This window comes from Salvelinus alpinus, chromosome 33, assembly GCF_045679555.1.
Source record: "Salvelinus alpinus chromosome 33, SLU_Salpinus.1, whole genome shotgun sequence".
In the NCBI taxonomy this organism is placed as follows: domain Eukaryota; kingdom Metazoa; phylum Chordata; class Actinopteri; order Salmoniformes; family Salmonidae; genus Salvelinus; species Salvelinus alpinus.
In genome coordinates, this window is record NC_092118.1 from 7,850,946 (window position 1) to 7,874,454 (window position 23,509).

Sequence of the window (23,509 nt, forward strand, 5' to 3'; positions counted from 1 at the left end):
CCACATGGGGCGCTGTGAAAGTAAATATCAATCTAGAGCTTTTAGCAATCCACTTCCGCTTGTTTTTTTTAATAATAATTTTAATATCCATGGTTTCAACACTTGAGAAGGACTGATACAATTTCGCTGGTGTTTTTATTCTGTCTTGTAACGCCATGTCGTATAATTACGTGGTAACAGCGCAGAAACCGACGGCAGTCAATGCCTGCATCACCGGTAAATGTGTTGTTCTTGTTTCTTGTTAGCTTCGCGCACCTCATCCACTAAAATGTTAAGCTCCCGCGCGAGAAGCCAAGCTACAGGCACTTGCAGGCCCCCTTTGATATTGTTTTGCCAGCAAGTCTATCAAGTCCATTAAATAGCAATTTTGAATAACCATCCACGGTATGGGACATGGAGTTTGCATCGACTAATATCATATGGCTATTTATCAATTGTCATTCAAGTGAACACAAGATAGCACGAGTCAGTGGGTACTCCTGCTCAGCCAGGATGTGTTGAAGCCAACGCTAGCTATCTTCAGCTGTTTGTTGATGTCAATTTGTTTGCTACCTAACGTCAGTCAATTGGATTGTTATTAGCTTCTTGTTTAACAGTTTGCTAAGAGTCTTAGACAGGTTTGTAACTAAATTACACAGGTAGCAGACAGGCCACTGCAGTGCCAGTCAATATGTCCACCTAAATAATAAATTGGCAAATTATACAATCAGGGACACTGCATAGTTACGAATGTAGGGCAATTTACTTAGCTAGCTAACGTTATCCTTTAACTGCCTGCATTTATTTGATTGCCAAAATATTGGTGATAGCTAGCAAACTATTCAATGTATTACTTTCTAGGTTAAAATCACGTGTGATTAAAAACAAAACTTAATTTAAGGCATTATGACACTGACAAACAAATCCCATATTATTAATTTAATAAATCACGCTATCAATACAGTGCAATTTAGTGCATATTTAGTGAGTAAAAATGGTCTGCTTAGCTAGACAAGTATGCCAGTTGTATTCCTAGTAGATAGAAAAACATACTTGAACTCCAGAAATGTGCCTTTTCAAAATACAGGAACGAGATCTGCTAGTCATACGGAAAGCACTCCCAAGAACTACTCATTTAACTATTAGAAAAAGTTAGTCCGACTGACTAGACCACCCTCTCTTCTCCAGGCCACTTCACCTCTGCGGAGGACCTGAATCTGCTCATAGCTAAAAACACACGCCTGGAGATCTATGTGGTCACAGCGGAAGGGCTCCGGCCTGTCAAAGAGGTGGGCATGTACGGCAAGATCGCCGTCATGGAGCTCTTCAGGCCAAAGGTGAGTCTACTACTACCTGTATGTTTGTGTGTGCATGTTAGTCATTTCAATAGAGAGAGGACATTTTGAAACAGGGAGGTACTACCTGAACTTGTTCAATAAGAACACAGAATTATGTTTTACATTGCAGAAGGTTCCACTACGGTGTGCCCTTCTGAACAAGACCCTGGTTTCTTTCTGTAACTGCCATACAAGTTATAAACTTATGCTGAACTTGAACATGGACATATGTTTTCACTGGCTTCATTGGAGAGGAACCTTTTGTCTGTTTTGACTCCAGGGCGAAAGCAAGGACCTGCTGTTCGTTCTCACTGCCAAATACAACGCCTGCATCCTGGAGTACAAACAGAACGGGGAGAGCATCGACATCATCACCCGCGCCCACGGCAACGTGCAGGTAGGAGAAAAATAAATAGGAGCATAGCCAGTGTCTTTGAGCTGTTGGAGATCAAAGTATGTTCTGCATAACCACAACAGGAATAGTCTGCGGACTGAAACAATAGGATGCCGTGAAACTCCTCTTAACTTGACCAACTTATTTATTTTTGCATAGGACCGCATCGGGCGTCCCTCGGAGACGGGCATCATCGGCATTGTAGACCCTGAGTGCCGCATGATCGGCCTGCGGCTGTACGACGGCCTCTTCAAGGTGATCCCGTTGGACCGGGAGAACCGAGAACTCAAGGCCTTCAACATCCGCCTGGAGGAGCTGCAGGTCATCGACGTCCACTTCCTGTACGGCTGTCAGGCGCCCACAGTCTGCTTCATCTATCAGGTAGGGAGGGGAGGAGGTAAAATTGGGTGGGGGAGGGACAGGTAGGAAGTGGTGGATGAAAGGGGTACAATGTTGGAGTGGTTGTGTGAATGCATTTATATGGGTGTATGTTGAGGGGGTGGTTGGGGAGGAGTTGGAAAAAATGCACGAGTAGGAATTTCATGCTGTTTGAGAGGTCAGAGGGGATGTGTATATGAGACAGTAGTGCTTGTCCGGTGAAAGGGGGAATGTGTGTTTTAGTTAGCAGAAATGTTGTGTGAATATCTGCGAGTGTCAGTCTGATTGTATCTGTGTGCTTGTGCTGTAGGACCCTCAGGGACGGCATGTAAAGACCTACGAGGTGTCGCTGAGGGAGAAGGAGTTCAACAAGGGGCCGTGGAAACAGGAGAACGTGGAGGCTGAGGCTTCTATGGTCATCCCAGGTGAGAAAAGATAATGTTCAGGCAGGTTTAGACAATGGTCATCAGGGCCGTGATCCAATCCTCATGAGATTTACTCTATTCTGATGTTCGAAACTCTTAGATTAGTGTTTAAAGATCACTTCCACTGGAAATGCAGCGCCCAAGGGTCCTCTTCTACTTCTTCCTCTTCTAGCGTATTTGAATGCGACTCCCTTGTTGGTTGCTTGACTTGGTGGTTAATGTATTTGTCTTTCTGTTTTAGTCCCAGAACCATTTGGGGGGGCTATAATCATTGGACAAGAATCGATCACTTACCACAATGGGGATAAATACTTGGCCATCGCACCTCCCACCATCAAGGTAAGGTCAACCTAAGTCAAAACAATGCAGAGTCTTTCAACTCTTTTCCAACATCATGCACCTTCATAGCAATGATGAATTGGATATAGAGTACGTCACTTCTCCAGATGCTCAAAGCACTTTACGTAGATCAGAGGGAAACTCCCCTCATCCACCACCTCTGTTCCCTTTTCCCCAACAGCAAAGCACCATTGTCTGTCACAACCGTGTGGACCCCAACGGCTCGCGCTACCTGCTGGGGGACATGGAGGGCCGCCTGTTTATGCTGCTGCTGGAGAAGGAGGAGCTGATGGACGGGGCCGTGGTGCTCAAGGACCTCCGCGTCGAGCTGCTTGGAGAGGTACGTGTTGTAGGCCTTCTGTCTCTTTCCCGTGGTCTGTCTCCCTGGCTCTGTGTTTCTGGTTGTTTTCTCTTTTTTTGTGGTCTGTCTCATTTCTTCTCAACGTCTCTGTCTTTTGTTCTTTTTATCTGTCCTTCTCTCCATATAAAGCCTTCTCTCTTGTTCTTTCTGATGTCTCTCTTGCTTTTTCTGTTTCCCTATGATCTCTTGTTCTTTTTATCTGGCTCTGTCATCTCATATCTTGCTTTCAATGATGTCTCTTGAACTCTCCATTTTCTCTGCTTCTTTCCTATTTGACATTCAACCTCTGCATTACACAATTGAGTCTCAATGGCAGAATTATCCTTGAGTGTGTAAAAAATGTGGTAGTGTACACCGGGCACTTTTTGTAAGTTGATGACATATGAGATGGGCTCAAGAGTAATGTCTGTGTCCCTCCCTCCCTCCCTCCCTCCCTCCCTCCCTCCCTCCCTCCCTCCCTCCCTCCCTCCCTCCCTCCCTCCCTCCCTCCCTCCCTCCCTCCCTCCCTCCCTCCCATGCAGACGTCCATTGCAGAGTGCTTGACCTACCTGGACAACGGTGTGGTGTTTGTGGGTTCCAGACTGGGCGACTCTCAGTTGGTCAAGGTAAGGCTGGACCGGACATAAAGGAAACACCTCGATGAATGTAACCCCCGTAAAGTGTTGGTTTTAACAATAAAACATAAATGAGAAGAAAACAATTGTGTGCCCCAATGGGTAAAAATTGTACAGCTCCAGAAAACTGTTTTTACAAGGTGCTTTTTGAGTATGGTAGAGTGTACTATAGCACTTGCAGACAACAAAGGGGATGATTCAAAGCGGCCGCGGTCATCCCCCTCTTCAAAGGGGGAGACACTCTAGACCCAAACTGTTATAGACCTATATTCATCCTGCCTTTTCTAAAGTCTTCGAAAGCCAAGTTAACAAAAAGATCACTGATCACCATTTCGAATCCCACCGTACTTTCTCCACTAGGCAATCTGGTTTCCGAGCTGGTCACGGGTGCACCTCAGCCACGCTCAAGGTCCTAAACGATATCATAACCGCCATTGATAAAGACAGTACTGTGTAGCCGTCTTCATTGACCTGGCCAATGCTTTCGACTCTGTCAATCACCGCATTCTTATTGGCAGACTCAACAGCCTTGGTTTCTCAAATGACTGCCTCGCCTGGTTCACCAACTACTTCTCTGATAGAGTTCAGTGTGTCAAATCAGAGGTCCTGTTGTCCGGACCTCTGGCAGTCTTTATGAGGGTGCCACAGGGTTCAATTCTCGGGCCAACTCTTTTCTCTGTATATATCAATGATGTCGCTCTTGCTGCTGGTGATTATTTGATCCACCTCTATGTAGTCGACACCATTCTGTACACATCTGGTCTTTCTTTGGACACTGTGTTAACTAACCTCCAAACGAGCTTCAATGCCACACAACACTCCTTCTGTGGCCTCCAACTGCTCTTAAATACAAGTAAAACAAAATGCATGCTCTTCAACCGATCGCTACCCGCCCGCCTGACTAGCATCACTACTCTGGATGGTTCTGACATAGAATATGTCGACAACTATAAATACCGAGGTGTCTGGCTAGTCTTTAAACTCTCCTTCCAGACTCACATTAAGCATCTCCAATCCAAAATTAAATCTAGATTCGGCTTCCTATTACGCAATAAAGCCTCCTTCACTCATGCTGCCAAACATACCCTCGTAAAACTGACTATCCTACCGATCCTTGACTTCGGCGATGTCATTTACAAAATGGTCTCCAACACTCTACTCAGACTGCATCCAATTTGCTATCACAGTGCCATCTGTTTTTTCACCAAAGCCCCATATACTACCCACCACTGCGACCTGTATGCTCTCGTTGGCTGGTCCTCGCTACATATTCGTCGCCAAACCCACTGGCTCCAGGTCATCTATAAGTCTTTGCTAGGTTAAGCGCCGCCTTATCTCAGCTCACTGCTCATCATAGCAACACCCACCTGTAGCACGCGCTCCAGCAGGTATATTTCACTGGTCATCCCCAAAGCCAACACCTGCTTTGGCCGCCTTTAATTCCAGCTCTCTGCTCTCTGCTGCCGCCTTTAATTCCAGCTCTCTGCTGCCAATGACTGGAACGAATTGCAAAAATCACTGAAGTTGGAGACTAGAGGTCGACCGATTATGATTTTTCAACACCGATACCGATTATTGTAGGACCACAAAAAGCCGATACCGATCAATCGGACGATTTAATTTTTTTTTTTAAACATTATTTGTAATAATGACAATTACAACAATACTCAATGAACACTTATTTTAACTTAATATAATACATCAATAAAATCAATTTAGCCTCAAATAAATATTGAAACATGTTCAATTTGGTTTAAATAATGCAAAAGCAAAGTGGTGGAGAAGAAAGTAAAACTGCAATATGTGCCATGTAAAAAAGCTAACGTTTAAGTTCCTTGCTCAGAACATGAGAACATATGAAAGCTGGTGGTTCCTTTTAACTTGAGTCTTCAATATTCCCAGGTTAGAAGTTTTAGGTTGTAGTTATTATAGGACTATTTCTCTCTATACCATTTGTATTTCATATACCTTTGACTATTGGATATTCTTATAGGCAATTTAGTATTGCCTGTGTAACAGTATAGCTTCCATCCCTCTCCTCGCCACTACCTGGGCTCGAACCAGGAACACATCGACAACAGCCACCCTCAAAGCATCGCTACCTATCGCTCCACTCGGAGCGAGTGACGTCACCGATTGAAACGCTATTAGTGCGCACCCCGCTAACTAGCTAGCCATTTCACATCGGTTACACTAGCCTAATCTCGGGAGTTGATAGGCTTGAAGTCATAAACAGCTCAATATTTTAAGCATTGCGAAGAGCTGCTGGCAAACGCAGGAAAGTGCTGTTTGAATGAATGCTTACGAGCGTGCTGCTGCCTACCACTGCTCAGTCAGACTACTCTATCAAATCATAGACTTAATTATAACATAATAACACACAGAAATATGAGCCTTTGGTCATTAATATGGTCGAATCCAGAAACTATCATTTAGAAAACAAAACGTTTATTCTTTCAGTGAAATACGGAACCGTTCCGTATTTTATCTAACGCGTGTCATCCCTAAGTCTAAATATTGCTGTTACATTGTACAACCTTCAATGTTATGTCATAATTATGTAAAATTCTGGCAAATTAATTACGGTCTTTGTTAGGAATAAATGGACTTCACACAGTTCGCAACGAGCCAGGTGGCCCACAACTGCTGCATATACCCTGACTGCTTGCACGGAACGCAAGAAGTGACACAATTTCCCTAGTTAAAATAAATTCATGTTAGCAGGCAATATTAACTAAATATGCAGGTTTAAAAATATATACTTGTGTATTGATTTTAAAGAAAGGCATTGATGTTTATGGTTAGGTTTGGTGCAACGACAGTGCTATATCATCACCCGTTTGGCGAAGTAGGCTGTGAGAAATTAACAGGCACCGCATCGATTATTTGCAACACAGGACACGCTAGATAAACTAGTAATATCATCAACCATGTGTAGTTAACTAGTGATTATGTTAAGGTTGATTGTTTTTTATAAGTTTAATGCTAGCTAGCAACTTACCTTGGCTTCTTGCTGCCCTCACGTAACAGGTAGTCAGCCTGCCACGCAGGCTCCTCATGGAGTGCAATGTAAGGCAGGTGGTTAGAGCGTTGGACTAGTAACCGGAAGGTTGCAAGATCGAATCCCTGATCTGACAAGGTAAAAATCAGTCGTTCTGCCCCTGAACAAGGCAGTTAACCCACCAGTTAACCCACCTAGGCTGTCATTGAAAATAAGAATGTGTTCTTAACTGACTTGCCTAGTTAATTAACGGTGTAAAAAATACATTTTTCAAATTCGGCCAAGTCGGTGTACAAAAATACCATTTTCCGATTGTTATGGAAACTTGAAATCGGCCCTAATTAATCGGTCATTCCGATTAATCGGTCGACCTCTATTGGAGACTCATATCTCACTCACTAACTTTAAGCATCAGCTGTCAGAGCAGCTTACCGATCACTGCAGCTGTACACAGCCCATCTGTAAATAGCCCATCCAACCAACTACCTACCTCATCCCCATATTTGTTTTGTTTTTCTGCCCTTTTGCACACCAGTATTTCTACTTACACATCCTCATCTGCACATTTATCACTCCAGTGTTTAATTGCTAAATTATAATTACTTCGCCATTATGGCCTATTTATTGCCTTACCTCCTTACTTCATTTGCACACACTGTATACAGATTTTCTCTATTCCGTTATTGACTGTACGTTTGTTTATTCCATGCGTAACTCTGTGTTGTTTTTGTCGCACTGCTTTGCTTTATCTTGGCCAGGTAGGAGTTGTAAATGAGAACTTGTTCTCAACTGGCCTACCTGGTTAAATAAAGGTAACATAAAAATTGCCCACTAATCAAAAGGTACAGATCAAACCAGTTTTGAAATTCAAGAGTGTAAGAAAGGATAAGCAAGCATCACTATTTTTTTCTGTACTGCGTGGTGGACATCATCCCCTTTGTTTCAAAGACAAATAAGTATGGTCAAAGTCCACTTTTTATTTATCTGGAGTTGTCACATTATTGTTATGGCTTGTAATGGAAATGATTATTCCCCTCCAGCTCAATGTGGACAGTAACGACTCAGGGTCGTACGTGGCGGTGATGGAGACCTTCACCAACCTGGGGCCCATCGTGGACATGTGTGTGGTGGACCTGGAGAGACAGGGACAGGGCCAGCTGGTCACCTGCTCTGGAGCGTTCAAGGAGGGCTCCCTCAGGATCATCCGGAATGGTATCGGGATCCATGAGCACGCCAGCATCGACCTGCCAGGGATCAAAGGTCAGTAGGAGGGCTTCTGGGCCCTCTGGGGGGGGGGGGGGGGGCGCTGCTCTCTGGACAAATCCCCAATCAACCCTTAGCCCCTATCCCCCTGGACAGTTGAAGATCTGATGGAGTTGAATTGGTATAAGCAATATATGGTAGTTCCTCTACCTCTGATAAATTAGGGCCAAATTCGAGCTGGCTTGAATGGAATTCTCAAATTCAAGCTGGGTGGAGGGAAACCCAGGCCAGCCCAGTTTCACAACTGGTGCCAGCTCAATTAGAATCCGGGCTGGTGACGCCGTTACTATACAGCCACCAAGCTGATCACTGCTGGATGCTGACTCAACATTTAGCTAGCTTGTCTGGGCTTGTTGCTGTCAGCTAGCACATGGACATGCAGTAGTCAGACATGACACGAGTTACCACCATAGCTGGATCCTTCATTCATTTTTGCACCACACAAACTTTTAGGAGAACAGTCAGCCCTAGAATGCCAGCTACCTAAAGCATTAGCTTGCAAATCAGTTGAAACTAGCTAACATGTGCTAGCAGGAATTTTAGCTGACCAGGTTGTATTTAATGTTCGTTAGCTACATCATATCAAACCTGTCGTCTGGTTTGCTTGGTTAGCTATTAGCTAGCTAATAGCCAATGCCATGGTAAGCAAGGTTGGAATTAAGCTAGCTAGCTAGCCTCTTGTATGTAAATCCCATATATTTGGGGACCCTATTAGATTTTTAAAATGTAATTCAGTCTGGTATTAGAACGGTAGCCCCTATCTGCGGAAAGCTGAGTGTCTTGGCTATTGATCTGTGCCTTAAAATCATTGGTGTGACTTACTACTGTGACTTACTACTGACTCCAATTGCTCTTAAATACAAGTAAAACTAAATGAATGCTCTTCAACCGATCACTGCCTGCACCTGCCCGCCCGTCCAACATCACTACTCTGGACGGTTCTGACTTAGAATATGTGGACAACTACAAATACCTAGGTGTCTGGTTAGACTGTAAACTCTCCTTCCAGACTCAAACATCTCCAATCCAAAGTTAAATCTAGAATTGGCTTCCTATTTCGCAACAAAGCATCCTTCACTCATGCTGCCAAACATACCCTTGTAAAACTGACCATCCTACCGATCCTCGACTTCGGCGATGTCATTTACAAAATAGCCTCCAACACCCTACTCAATAAATTGGATGCAGTCTATCACAGTGCCATCCGTTTTGTCACCAAAGCCCCAAATACTACCCACCACTGCGACCTGTACGCTCTCGTTGGCTGGCCCTCGCTTCATACTTGTCGCCAAACCCACTGGCTTCAGGTCATCTACAAGACCCTGCAAGGTAAAGTCCCCCCTTATCTCAGCTCGCTGGTCACCATAGCAGCACCCACCTGTAGCACGCGCTCCAGCAGGTATATCTCTCTGGTCACCCCCAAAACCAAATCTTCCTTTGGCCGCCTCTCCTTCCAGTTCTCTGCTGACAATGACTGGAATGAACTACAAAAATCTCTGAAACTGGAAACACTCATCTCCCTTACTAGCTTTATGCACCAGCTGTCAGAGCAGCTCACAGATTACTGCACCTGTACATAACCCATCTACAATTTAGCCCAAACAACTACCTCTTCTCCTACTGTATTTATTTATTTATTTTGCTCCTTTGCACCCCATTATTTCTATCTCTACTTTGCACATTCTTCCACTGCAAATCTACCATTCCAGTGTTTTACTTGCTATATTGTATTTACTTCGCCACCATGGCCTTTTTTTTAGCCTTAACCTCCCTTATCTCAACTCATTTGCTCACATTGTATATAGACTTATTTTTCTACTGTATTATTGACTGTATATTTGTTTTACTCCATGTGTAACTCTGTGTTGTTGTATGTGTCGAACTGCTTTGCTTTATCTTGGCCAGGTCGCAATTGTAAATGAGATCTTGTTCTCAACTTGCCTACCTGGTTAAATAAAGGTGAAATAAAAAAACGACATATATGAGCATACGAATGTATAAGGGCAGGCTGTGCCGATGATCTCATTTCAAGATGGTTGCTACCTACAATCCGGTTAGAGTTGTGAAGCATTAACGAAATGCACACGGAATACGTTGATTCACACCGAAAGCTGGGACTCCACAGATCACGAGGATGTCTTTTTTTGTCTGCCTGTGACCTACCGTTATTGATCACCAGCCCCGAGAGACAAAATATTGATTTTACACAACGTTTTAACCTAACAGCAAACATCTTACAAGATAAGCTTCGATTTGGCCTGTGTTTGAGCTATAGCTACTTGGGGGGTGTGACATTAATCCTTAGGTTGGTAGGAACAAATGTAGCCTATTGCCAATGGTATCTGATGATGAATGACTTAATGGCAACATCGAATGTCCGAGTGACTATCTTTGTTTATGAAAAATATGATAAACACTTGGATATCCTCTGTATGTCCCTTGACACCACCACAATGTTTAAGAGAGGTTGCTGTTCTAGAAATGTAGTTTTCTATAGTGAACAATCGCTTTTGGGCACATCCAGTGTGCCAAAACAGTACAATTACCACATTCGGACACTTGTACCCTTGATACCACATAACATCACCACAATGTTTGAGTGAGGTTGATATGGTAGCAATTGTGTTTTTATACTTAACAAATAGCAGTTAGGGATTGCAAATATGTAATAGCACAGGAATTATCTCATTTACAGATGTGCCACTTTGGAGAGGTTTAGGGACACTTGGAAATGTCCCGTGACTACACCTGACACCACTTACTAAGATATCTGCCCATTTCTCATTAGGTCTATCAATCCCATTTTCTTCTGATATTGTTCACATGTTGTGGAAGCCATGTGATGTTATTCCAGCTCTGGGCATCAATAATTCACTAATAGCTTGTCAATGAAAGATTAGTTTCAAAATATTTATTTTATTTTGTGTGTGCTTGATCTTGTGTATTCTGAACTATGTAACTCATATCTTCTAATAATTTCCTCATCTCCCATATGTCTTTTTCCCAAATACACAAGTTTTGGCACGTCAGAATCATGTAATTACACATGAATAGCAGTTACTTTTGGGTATGTCGATTTATGCGGAAATCTACATTTTCCCATTACATCTAAGAGGCTAGCCTGTTATGCTAGCGAAGACACTAACCGTTTAGCTAGCTAGCTAACACCAGCAAGCTAAATACATGGCTCTGAGTCTGGCTGGCACTGTCAGGAGTATGGGATAATGTTAGTTACAGCATGGTGAGGGAGAATTAAATTCTTCAACGTCATGCTAGCTAGCAACATTAGTGAAACCAGCTGCAGTCACATATTGGCTACCTAGCAACATGACATCATTTCTGCAGGCAGGGGAAATGCAATTTGAGCTAACCCACCAAGGCCAGCCCAACCTGGGTTGACTTCAAAGTGCCAATGGAAATGGGGCTTCAGTGGGATTTTCTCCATATTGTTTGCATCTGTCTAATCTTTGCCGTTTATGATTGTCGTTTTTTTTTTTTATCGGCCTCTTACTCGTGAACACGCTGATGAGACGCAATTAGTTTACTTGGGCAATCAATGAGGCCCCGATAGTTTCTTAAGGTTTTTGTTCTCTATCGGGGCCCACCAGGACTAAGCTACAGCGTTGACTCCTTTCTAGTTCAGGGTCCTGTTCACTAGGCACCTAAATGGAAGAAAACAGACTAAAACCGGGAGGGACTACCTGGACTTAATCCAATAGTAGTCCAAATAAGAAGCTCATTCTTGTTTTCTGTTGCAAAATACTTTGAAACATTTACTGTTGTTTGCCCTAATGAAACACCACCTAGATAATAGAGTGCTGCTTGTTTTCTAGTTCAGTGGAACACTTGATGTTTATTTTCCTCCATATCTTTTGTTGTTGTCCTCCCAGGTTTGTGGCCCCTTCGCTCGGAGGCTGGGAGGGAGACAGACGATATGCTGGTCCTGTCTTTCGTCGGCCAGACAAGGTGAGACAAACCAGTGGTGGCCTTATAGAAAGGTTCTGCACGTGTTGACCACAATGCAATCACCCCCTGTCCAATCTGGTGAAGCCTTGCCTAATGCCACCATATCTTGTTTATATGATCGAGTTGTTGATTTGACCCCTATTATAACAAAAGGGAGAATAGACAGACAAAACAAAACATTTATTTAATTTCGAGTGTCAGACATTGTTGACATGGATTGATTTTTATACCAATTATAACAATATAAGGAGTTTACAAAGGTTGAAATGATCAAATGCATGAAGAAGCTGTTGGTCGCTAAATCCGGCGAATACTAGGACGATGAAATATCGGGCAGCTGGATCTTGTCTGAGCGGTTGACTGTGAATGTCCTCACTTACTATTACACTTAAACTGATTCACTAAGATCTTCCCACTATAGTGCTGTCTGGTCAGAACATGTTGGGGTCCATACTGAACACTTGGTCACCACCACGCAAACGCAGACACAGCTGGTTCTAAAAGGGGAAACAATACAATCATTAGAAGATACTAAAATACATATACATATGCAATATAACAATAAGCAGATGAGAAAACTGTGGCATAATATAAACATATGAATGAATTCAATAGGATAGCATCTAGACATCATTAAAGAATATACTTGGCCAGAGAGGTAGAAGGCCTAAGGCCATGGAGCGTCATGGCTGGCCTGGCTTGGATCTTAATTTAGGGCTACTGCGCATGTGCTGGGGCACAGAAAGAGCATTCTGGAAACTTCTAGAATCTGTAGAAGGGTTCCAGCTACTACACAAGTAACACAGTTGTTCAGCTCTTTCTTGCAACGGCATGTATAACACTTTCTAACTTGAGGTGTCTAGGGCGGAGCCCTGCATTGCGTCCAAGCATCCTTATTGGTTGGAAAAGCCAAATGATTGGCATGCCTGAAAGCCAATCATATTGAGTGAGCCAGCACTTTTTACAATGTAAATTGCTTATTTACACTGAATAAAAATATAAATGCATCATGCAACAATTTCAAAGCGTTACAGTTAATTTAAGAATCAGTCAGTTGAAATGAATGAATTAGGCTCTAATCTATCGATTTCACATGACTGGGAACACAGATGCCTTTTAAAAAAAAATAAGTAGCAACGTAGATCAGAAAATCAGTCCGTATCTGGTGTGACCACCATTTGCCTCATGCAGCGCGACACATCTCCTTTGCATGGAGTTGATCAGGCTGTTGATTATGGCTTGTGGAATGTTATCCCACTCCTCGTCAATGGCTATGCAAAGTTGCTGGATATTGGCCGGAACTGGAACACGCTGTCATACACGTCAGTCCAGAGCATCCCAAACATGCTCAATGGGTGACGTATCTGGTGAGTGAGCAGACCATTTTCAGCTTCCAGGAATTGTGTACCGATCCTTGCGACATGAGGCTGTGCGTTATCATGCTGAAACATGAGGTGATGGCAGCGGTTGAATGCAGGGCTCAACATTAAGTTTTGTCCGCGGTAAGTGAAATAAATAGTTGTACAACCAGAATGTAGATTTCTGTTGAAAAAATCACAACATCAAACAATTACTCTGATCATAATCGGATCAGGCGGCTGCACTGCCACAGGGCAGTGCGTGCTAGGCATTCTGAGTAAATTGCCTATATTCCTATTTGCTATATCCCATTTCAATTCATGTTATATTTACACAAAGCAAGAGAATAATATATATGTGAAATGAACAAAAGCCTAATCCTACTAACTGAAATATCATAAAACAATTAAGACAAATTATAGTTATGAGGAGTATTTTCTGAGATATTCTAAAAGTATTTAATGTCCTAAAGTTTGCAGCTTTTAAATCTGAATAATTATGAAATTTGGAGTCTATACTATTCTCATGTTTATTTTGAGTGACATTTTAGGCCACAAGAAGTGAAATTGAGTAGACAATAACACGATGGAGAAATCAAATGAGGAGTCAAAGGGAAACTTAGGATACAGCTGAGGAATGCTAATGAAAGAAATGCATAGTTGGCCGATTTCCGTATTATTCTAGCAATGTGCAACCTACAACAACACATATAGTAGTCTAGGCCTAATAAGAGAGGAGGATGAGGTAAAAATGGGAATCAGTTTATAATTATCAAGTTCTGAGGACAGCAGAGTTGCTCTGCAGCCCACGATGATTTAAAACCCAGCACCGCACAGCCAGCCGGGCACTTTGACTGTGACACTCGCTCCATCTACGAGCTTCATCTTTGTACTCCACTCATTTTCAGTCACCCCTTTGGCCGATGGTCTTACGGACCGTTGTTGTTGAGTCAAGTGACTTCAGGTTTCGGACAAGTAAAAAAATATGTCCTACTTGTCCAAAGGACAAGTGACAAAAAAAAGTTAATGTCAAGCCCTGGAATGGCAGGACAATGAGCCTCAGGATCTTTTCATGGTATCTCTGTGCATTCAAATTGCCATTGATAAAATGCAATTGTGTTCGTTGTCTGTAGCTTATGTCTGCCCATGTCATAACCCCACTGCCACCATTGGGCACTCAGTTCACAAAGTTGACATCCGCAATCCGCTCACCCACACGATGCCATACACACTGCCCGGTAGTTTTTTTTAAATATATTTTTTTATTTTTTATAAATTTTACCCCCTTTTCTCCCCAATTTTCGTGGTATCCAATCGCTAGTAATTACTATCTTGTCTCATCGCTAGAACTCCCGTACGGGCTCGGGAGAGACGAAGGTCGAAAGTCATGCGTCCTCCGAAGCACAACCCAACCAAGCCGCACTGCTTCTTAACACAGCGCGCCTCCAACCCGGAAGCCAGCCGCACCAATGTGTCGGAGGAAACACCATGCACCCGCCCCCCTTGGTTAGCGCGCACTGCGCCCGGCCCGCCACAGGAGTCGCTGGAGCGCGATGAGACAAGGATATCCCTACCGGCCAAACCCTCCCTAACCCGGACGACGCTAGGCCAATTGTGCGTCGCCCCACGGACCTCCCGGTCGCGGCCGGCTGCGACAGAGCCTGGGCGCGAACCTGGTGGCACAGCTTGCGCTGCGATGCAGTGCCCTAGACCACTGCGCCACCCGGGAGGCCCCTGCCCGGTACAGTTTAACCGTGATTAATCCGTGAAGAGCACACTTCTCCAGCGTGCCAGTGGCCATCAAAGGTGGTCAAGACCGTGGTGAGGACGATGGACACGCAGATGAACTTCCCTGAGACAGTTTCTGACAGTGTGCAGAAATGATTCTGTTGTGAAAACCCATCAGCTGTCTGGGTAGCTCGTCTCAGACCATCCCGCAGGTGAAGAAGCCGGAAATGGAGGTCCTGGGCTGACATGGTGACACGTAGTCTGCAGTTGTGAGGCCAGTTGAACGTACTACCAAATTCTCTAAAATGACATTGGAGGTGGCTTATGGTAGAGAAATTAACGTTTAATTCTCTGGCAATAGCTCTGGTGGACATTCCAAATTTTGTGCACAAAATTTGAGAAACATTTTGTGCATATGGAACATTTCTGGGTTCTTTTATTTCACCTCATGAAACATGGTACCAACACTTTTTTATATTTTGGTTCAGTATATAATAAGTTGTTCTGTGTTTGTGTGTGTCCTCAGGGTGCTGATGCTAAGCGGGGAGGAGGTGGAGGAGACTGAGCTGCCTGGCTTTGTGGACAACCTGCAGACCTTCTACTGTGGCAACGTGGCCCACCAGCAACTCATCCAGGTATACACAAACACACACACACTAATTATGAGGGAAAAAATCGATAGTTACATATTGGGATACTATTTTTGACAATATATGGTATAATTTTGACTATCGCAATATAATTTTTTCGCTAATTGGCTGTACCTGCACAAACTCCTATTTCCATGACTGATCAGAACTTTTCTCATGGCCCTCTTATCCCTCCGAGGCAGACGTACGGTGAGCAATATGTTTGGAACATCGAAACGCAATACAATCGCAGTATTGATTCGCAATAGGGTGCCTAGAAAATATTTATACCCCCGGACTTATTCCACATTTTGTTGTTACAGCCTGAATTCAAATTTGATTAAATTGATTGTTTTACTCACCCATCTACACACAATACCCCATAATGACAAAGTGAAAACATGTTTTACATTTTTGGGGCTATTTTATTGAAAATGAATTACAGAAATATCTCATTTACATAAGTATTCACACTCCTGAGTCATTACTTTGTAGAAGCACCTTTGGCGGCATTTAAAGCTTTGAGTCATCTCGGGTATGTCTATCAGCTTTGCACATCTGGATTTGGGCTCCATGCTGGCTGGGAAAATTCCTCCACGAGAGGTTGAAAACCAAATGGCCAATAACCTGTCCTCCTACAAGGCCTATCGTAAAAGATATGTTAGTTATGAACAGTAGCTTATTTCCCAAATATTCGAACCAAGAAGATATCCTAAAGTTGTGGCTTTCAAAAATAACAAGAATGAAAGTCGATTGCCTCGGGCCTAGGAATAGGCTATTCTCAATCACAGCTTTATGAGAGATGGGACAAACAATATTATTTATTGTTCTATTATTTTGAGGCAAATTTAGCAATTGTTATCCAGTACTGCAGACTGCTTCTATCCAGCCCATGATGTAGGCCTATAACCTAGCTCACTACGGTAAGACAGCCCGTTCTTCATCAGACAGTCACTGCTCCATCATGTGCGTCTGCCACAGACACGCACACACACAAACCGGTGCCACGAGGAACAAGGGCACCCTTGCAATTTTTCTTTGGAGCAGAATCTTCTGTTTTCTCTGCAAAACTGATTGAATGGCTTTTTTTTTTAACCCAAGAGACACCTGACACTTACCACAAGTGAGAAATTACACATAAACAAGAATCACTTGCCATAAACCAAATTTAATTAGAATTTTGAATAATTTAATCCACACCATTTTTTACTTTGAAAAATCAAATTATCAATTTTTTTGTGCTGTTCTAAATCAAACAAATACACGTGTGAACACAAAGTTTTCAAATAGTGAATCGTACAAAGGTGCTGATATATTTATGTACGCGTGTGTGTGTGTGTGTGTGATTCAGATCACGACAGGCGGTGTGCGTCTGGTAATGCAGGACAGCAAGGCCCTGGTCTCTGAGTGGAAGGAGCCGCAGGGCCGGAACATCAGCTTGGCCGCATGTAACTCCTCCCAGGTGGTGCTGGCCGTGGGCCGCGCCCTCTACTATCTCCAGATCCTCTCTGGGGAACTCAAACAGATCAGGTACACACAACTCAAATCCATTTTGACTTTATTTGTTGTTAAACAGCACCAGAGACTTGGTGAGCCCCATACCAACTGATTTGTAAATACGTGTGAATTAAAGTTAAATCAACAGAAGAAATGACAGTGCCTTCAGAATGTATTCATACCCTTTGACTTACTCCACATTTTATTACAGCCTGAATTCAAAATAATTTAAATTAATGGGGTATTGTGTGTAAATTGATCGACACACAATACCCCCATAATGACAGTAAAACATTTCTGTATAATTATTTTGAAAATGGATTGAAAATGAAATATAAGTAAGTAAAAGTAATTCACAACCCTGAGTCGATAGTTTGTAGAAGCACCTTTGGCAGTGATTACGGCTGTGAGTCTTTCTGGGTAAGTCTCTAGCTTTCCACACCCGGATTGAGTAACATCTGCCCGTTTATTATTTTCAAAATTCTTCAAGCTCTGTCAGATTGGTTGTCGATCATTGCTTGACTAAAATGTTCAGGTCTTGTCGTAGATTTAAGTCAAAACTGTAACTTGGCCACTCAGGAACATTCACAGTGTTCTTGGTAAGCAACTCCAGTGTAGATTTGGCCTTGGGTTTTAGGATATTCAAGGATTCACGGGGCTATCATCTCAAGTAACACAGCAGATGCAACGCATTGAATATTTACATTCACTCATTTTGAAATGAATTTTGTAACTTTGTCCCAGAAGCGTTTAACTGCAAGGCACTCCCACATAATTTGAAGGAATGTGCCTATCTGATTTAGGGGACACAGTGAACAGTTGGGAGTTGGGACCATTTTCATTCTAAAACTTTTCCTTGGTGTTAAATACGGTCTGTGAACAAACTTTTTAAAAGATTGATGGTTCGTATTACGGGATGGCAAGGTTGTATTTTTCAAAATTCTGTTCCAGTTAAGGGTTGTTCAGAATCACTTATCTGTGGATCATACTTTTTTATTGGCTAGCTCAGCATATGAGCTTTCCAAAAGTTTTTTAAAAATATATTATAGTGATCGGTCCTTTCGGGAGCCTAGATAAATGATTTATAAATTCCATAATTGGATAGTTCAGTAGTTGTGTTTCCCAAGGGACTCCATAGGCCAACATAGCTGACTTAAGTTTAAGGGGGGGGGGGTTACCTGGTAATGTGTTGTCTTACAAAACTTTGAATGTCCTCAAACCATTGCTATCCGTGATATCTGCAAGGGTACGGATTCCACATGTGAAACATTGGGGGGGGGGGGGATGCAAAATGCTGCCCTCCAAATCGCAAGGCATTATTGACTATGAGCATGCCATTTCGATTACCAGTTAAATTGTTTTTCAAGTTTGTGCTAAAGAGAAATTAGGTGAGCAATAATAAAGCGTAGTTTAACATTGTTTAAGGGATATGTCAGTTAAGACCTCCTCTTCCAGTGCAATAGGATACATCATATTTCTCTCCATACTCAGCCAGTGGGGGGTAGAAGAATCATGTCTAAACAAATTTAGGATGGGACGAAATGCTAGTGCCTGGAAATACAATTTATTGTTTGGTATGGATAGTCTTCCTACTTCTTTCCCTCTTCGCAATTTTTAAAAATGTTATCTCGCTTACCTTGCCATATACATTTTGAGACCGCTCTGGATTTTACCCCATTAGCCAGAAGGGGGAGACAAGGCAAGCATTGAACTACAGAAATTCCGCCATGGCAATAAATTCATTTTGACAATAAGATATTCTGCCGGTTAAAGCCTTCATTTGGAGATGTCATTATTCTATAGCAGGGGTGCACAACTCAGGCCCGTATGTCCACAAGGGCTGCGCCACATTGAGTTGCCATGAATAGAGCCAACATGATTCCTTGTTCTACATAACATATTTCTCTACGAACGTTCCAAAATCGTGAGTCCTGCTGAATGCACACCTGGTTTTAGTTTCTACCTGGTACTTAATTGGTACTGTGTTATGATTGGCTGGAAAGTGTGCACAACTGTTTCCAAGGTAGAAATCAGTCCACTGTGTTCTTGGTAAGCAACTCCAGTGTAGATTTGGCCTTGTGTTTTAGGTTATTGTCCTGCTGAAAGGTGAATTAATCTCCCAGTGTCTGGTGGAAAGCAGACTGAACCAGGTTTTCCTTTAGCATTTTGCCTGTGCTTAGCTCCATTCGGTTTCTTTCTTTAAAAAAATGTTTTATCCTGAAAAACTCCCCATTTCTTAACGATTACAAGCATAACCATAACATGATGCAGCCAACTCTGCTTGAAAATATGGAGAGTGGTACTCAGTAATGTATTGTTTGCCCCAAGCATAACACTTTGTATTCAGGACAAAAAAATTAATTGCTTTGCCACATTACTTTAGTATTATTTGATCAATTTTAGAGTAAGGCTGTAACGTAGCAAAATGTGGAAAAAGTGAAGGGGTCTGAATACTTTCCGAATGCACTGTATGTACACATACACACACACCACATTGAACCCAGTTGGAGTCAGCTCTACAGGCCATCACCATGCCCGAGCTAGTCTTACACTGCTGGCCAAGGAAGGCTCTACTAATGTGGTCTGGTCCAGCAAACACTGTTGATGCTGAGCTGTAGCAAAAGCCAGTGCTTTTGAGCACCTATAAAAGCACTTCATAAATCAAATTCCATATGAGGATGTAGTGAGATACCCAATGGGTTGGACTATTCTCTTCTTCACGCATCTTGAAAAAACGTATAATAAAAACGTAGAAATCAATCCGGCATCATTAACACAATGGAAAAATCCAATGATTTATTATTGAAATCGCATGGGCGACCGAGGAAAAACAAATTGGTACAATTTAAGGCGTATAATGCAGACATTAGGGATGGGGGGGTTGTGAGCATGCCGGTCTGGCAAGGTGAGATGTAGCCGTTGTTTGTGTGTGTCTGTAAGTTGTTTGTATTTGGAGTAAAAATAAAATAAATAAATATTAGTGCTAGTCATTTGTTTTGTTGAAATAATTGAATACAAAAATGAATCCAATCCCATGCCCTTCTCTCTGTCCCCCCTTAGCACGGTGGAGATGGAGCATGAGGTGGCCTGCCTAGACATCACGCCCCTGGGGGAGGGCGGAGAGTCGCCCCTCTGCGCCGTGGGCCTGTGGACGGACATATCGGCCCGGGTCCTCAAGCTGCCCTGCTTCACCGCCCTGCACAAGGAGATGCTCGGAGGAGGTGAGAGGTGGATGGAGATTCAACAGTGTACTTAATGTGATAGTGAGGGAGGAATGGATGGATAGATGGAGCAACTGATTTGAACCTTTTGTGTAGCCAGGTAAGTCTGTGTAACTTTGAGAAAAAGCCAATTCCCCACTGGGGATGGGTACGAGTACGCGGTTCAAGGTTTTGTATTTGGTAACTATTAATTGACAACATTTTAATAAATGCAACTATTTAGCAGGTTCAATTTATAAGCACTGACAACACTTCTAATGCTAGGATGTGTTTGTTGTTTGGAGTCTGTCATTGAAAATATTAGTTTAGTTTTCAGTTGAGTATCAGAACAACCAGTAATTGGAGCAACTGTTATTGCATCCCCATTTAACGCTAACACGCCAGCATGCAAAATTATATTCCAGAGTACTCGAACCCAGACATTCTTTCAAATGCCCATCCCTAATGTCCGCCCACTGTTTTGTTGCTCCCGCACATGGTGTTTTAATAAAGCTTCTCAAATATCAACATTTTTATAAGGATGTCATGATTGGGAGCAGCAAAGAATTGGCCACACATTCTCTGTATTGGACATTCTCTTTGTCCTTCTGTTGTTATTTTTGGATATGTTTATAAACCCCTCCTATTCAAAGCCTGTGTAACTTGGCCATGAAAGGGGAGGGAATCCTAAGGGACAGAAGCACTCTACTGCTGGGTCCACACGTCCTAGATCCATTTGCAATGTTGCACAACCGCGTGGAAGATGTTATTGTGGGACCTAGCTGTCAATGCCTTCTTATTTGTTCTCGGAGGATGAATAATAGTTGTTTTGAATTGACAGTGGAATTCTGCTGCTATTCTGAAGCTTTTCACACATTTGATGCGATTTTGTGTGTGTGTACAGAAATTATCCCTCGCTCCATCCTGATGACGACGTTCGAGGCCAGCTACTACCTGCTGTGTGCCCTGGGAGACGGAGCGCTCTTCTACTTCGGCCTGGATCTGACCTCAGGTCAGGCTGCTGGAGAAACACATACTTCTGTTGCCTTTTGTTTGAGTCCAATTTTAATAAAAATTCCAGACAGTTAACTGCACCGTCATCTAATTCATTGATAGAACAAATTAGGTTAAGATGTGTCAAATAGGAGGCTGTTCATTGTGTCTTCACAGCTGCAGTTCGATTCTGCTTCAGAATTCTGAAAATGTATTGAAAATGTCGAACTCTTCATTGGAAATACAATGAGTGTGCAGAACATTAGGAACACCTTCCTAATATTGAGTTGCACCCACACCCACTTTGCCCTCAGAACAGCCTCAATTGGTCAGTGCATGGACTCTACAAGGTGTCAAGCGTTCCGCAGGGATGCTGGCCCATGTTGACTCCACCCTCTGAATGGGACAAATACACAATCCCCTTCATGTGCGCTGATTAAAGTGGATTTAACATGTGACATCAATAAGAGACCTGGTCAGTGTATGTCATGGAAAGAGCAGATGTTCCCAATGTTATTAAAAATGGAAAGGGTTTTGGATTGGAATTTCCACTTATCTCCTGAATAGACTGACTTGAAAGTGCACTTACCCCTGGCAAGTTTGCAAACTTATTGTTAAACTGTTGGCATTGACCCTGTTGTGTTGCCAACAGGCGTGCTGAGCGAGCGTAAGAAGGTGACTCTGGGCACCCAGCCCACGGTGCTGAGGACCTTCCGCTCCCTGTCCACCTCCAACGTGTTTGCCTGCTCCGACCGGCCCACCGTCATCTACTCCTCCAACCACAAGCTGGTCTTCTCCAATGTCAACCTCAAGGAGGTCAACTACATGTGTCCGCTCAACTCCGAGGGCTACCCCGACAGGTTAGTTAGTCAGTCACGCGCGTCTCAATAGTCCAAAGTGGCATCCTTAGCACTTCTTCTCCGTTTTGGACTGATGTGGGACGAATTCAACAGGTTTAAACAGAAACCTTTTTTTCCCCCTGTCATCTGTCCTGTGTTTTCAGACCAGTGCAAGTGGTGGAGAGGAGACGTTGATTATTTTTCTCATTCAACGACTGTAAAGAAAGAACAGGAATGATTGCAAAGCTAGAAATAAATATGTAACTTATCTGTTGTTGGTGTGTGGTTGTAACCTGCATTTCTGTGTCTTTGGCAGTCTGGCTCTGGCCAACAACAGCACTCTCACCATCGGGACCATTGACGAGATCCAGAAGCTCCACATTCGCACGGTTCCCCTCTACGAGTCTCCCAGGTAAGAGGGAGCAACACCAGTAGAAATAGTTACAGAGTAGAAGTATATCTATCCGGTGGATTTACCCTCAGGTAAATCAAGAGTGAAATATTTATTTCAGTTTCTTTTTACTCTTTCTGCTCTGTCACTCACTCCCCCCTCCTATCTCTCCACTTTATTCTTGAACCCTCCCCCTCTCAGGAGGATCTGTTACCAGGAAGTGTCTCAGTGTTTTGGGGTGCTGTCCAGCCGCGTGGAGATGCAGGACGCCAGCGGGACCACGGCAGCAGTGCGCCCCAGCGCTAGCACTCAGGTAGCTTCACACCATCTGGTATTTCAGTGTACCACTGCCAAGATCTCCTGTTCTGGGGCCTGTAGTCATAAATATTCTCAGAGTAGGAGTGCTGATCACAGATTAAGACCTTTTGAAAATGGGCCATGAGCCTTGTTTCCCGTATTCAACGGTGTTTTCCTGATGCATCGCGACTTAAGTGCAACTGCGTGTTTTGTGGAAGAACAGTCCGGAAATATCTGTGAACTTCGCTCTATATGAACTGAAGCATCAGCATTCAGAGTTACTGTATTTTATTTAGCAGTTTTAGTGCAATTATGTTTTTTGGGGGGGAAATGACTTGAATGTTAGGGGTGCACTTCGCTTGGCTGACAATGTGTCCAGATGACTTAGTTTAGTCTAGGTTTATTGCACAAAAAACAAGAAAAGAGAAAAAAAATATTTACAAGAACTTGTAGGTGAGGAAGAACCTACTCCCCTTTTCCCCTAGCCTTGTGGGTGTGCATAGTCTGGGTTTTCATATTT

The 23,509-nt window shown here is 43.1% G+C and overlaps 1 protein-coding gene across 1 annotated transcript in view; it reads left to right on the forward strand.

Moving 5' to 3' along the window:
- Positions 1–59: 59 nt before the first annotated feature.
- The window catches only part of LOC139562826 (DNA damage-binding protein 1-like), a 30,397-nt gene continuing 6,947 nt past the window's right edge, over positions 60–23,509 (forward strand). The window contains exons 1-17 of the mRNA XM_071380939.1: positions 60–216; positions 1,168–1,316; positions 1,597–1,713; positions 1,870–2,091; positions 2,399–2,513; positions 2,755–2,852; positions 3,034–3,192; positions 3,735–3,818; positions 7,869–8,088; positions 11,982–12,057; positions 15,670–15,778; positions 17,124–17,302; positions 20,330–20,490; positions 21,374–21,481; positions 22,115–22,322; positions 22,618–22,713; positions 22,894–23,005. Of these exons, the coding sequence (XP_071237040.1) occupies positions 156–216; positions 1,168–1,316; positions 1,597–1,713; positions 1,870–2,091; positions 2,399–2,513; positions 2,755–2,852; positions 3,034–3,192; positions 3,735–3,818; positions 7,869–8,088; positions 11,982–12,057; positions 15,670–15,778; positions 17,124–17,302; positions 20,330–20,490; positions 21,374–21,481; positions 22,115–22,322; positions 22,618–22,713; positions 22,894–23,005 (2,274 nt within the window). The 5' untranslated portion in view covers positions 60–155. The remainder of the gene's footprint in view (positions 217–1,167; positions 1,317–1,596; positions 1,714–1,869; positions 2,092–2,398; positions 2,514–2,754; positions 2,853–3,033; positions 3,193–3,734; positions 3,819–7,868; positions 8,089–11,981; positions 12,058–15,669; positions 15,779–17,123; positions 17,303–20,329; positions 20,491–21,373; positions 21,482–22,114; positions 22,323–22,617; positions 22,714–22,893; positions 23,006–23,509) is intronic.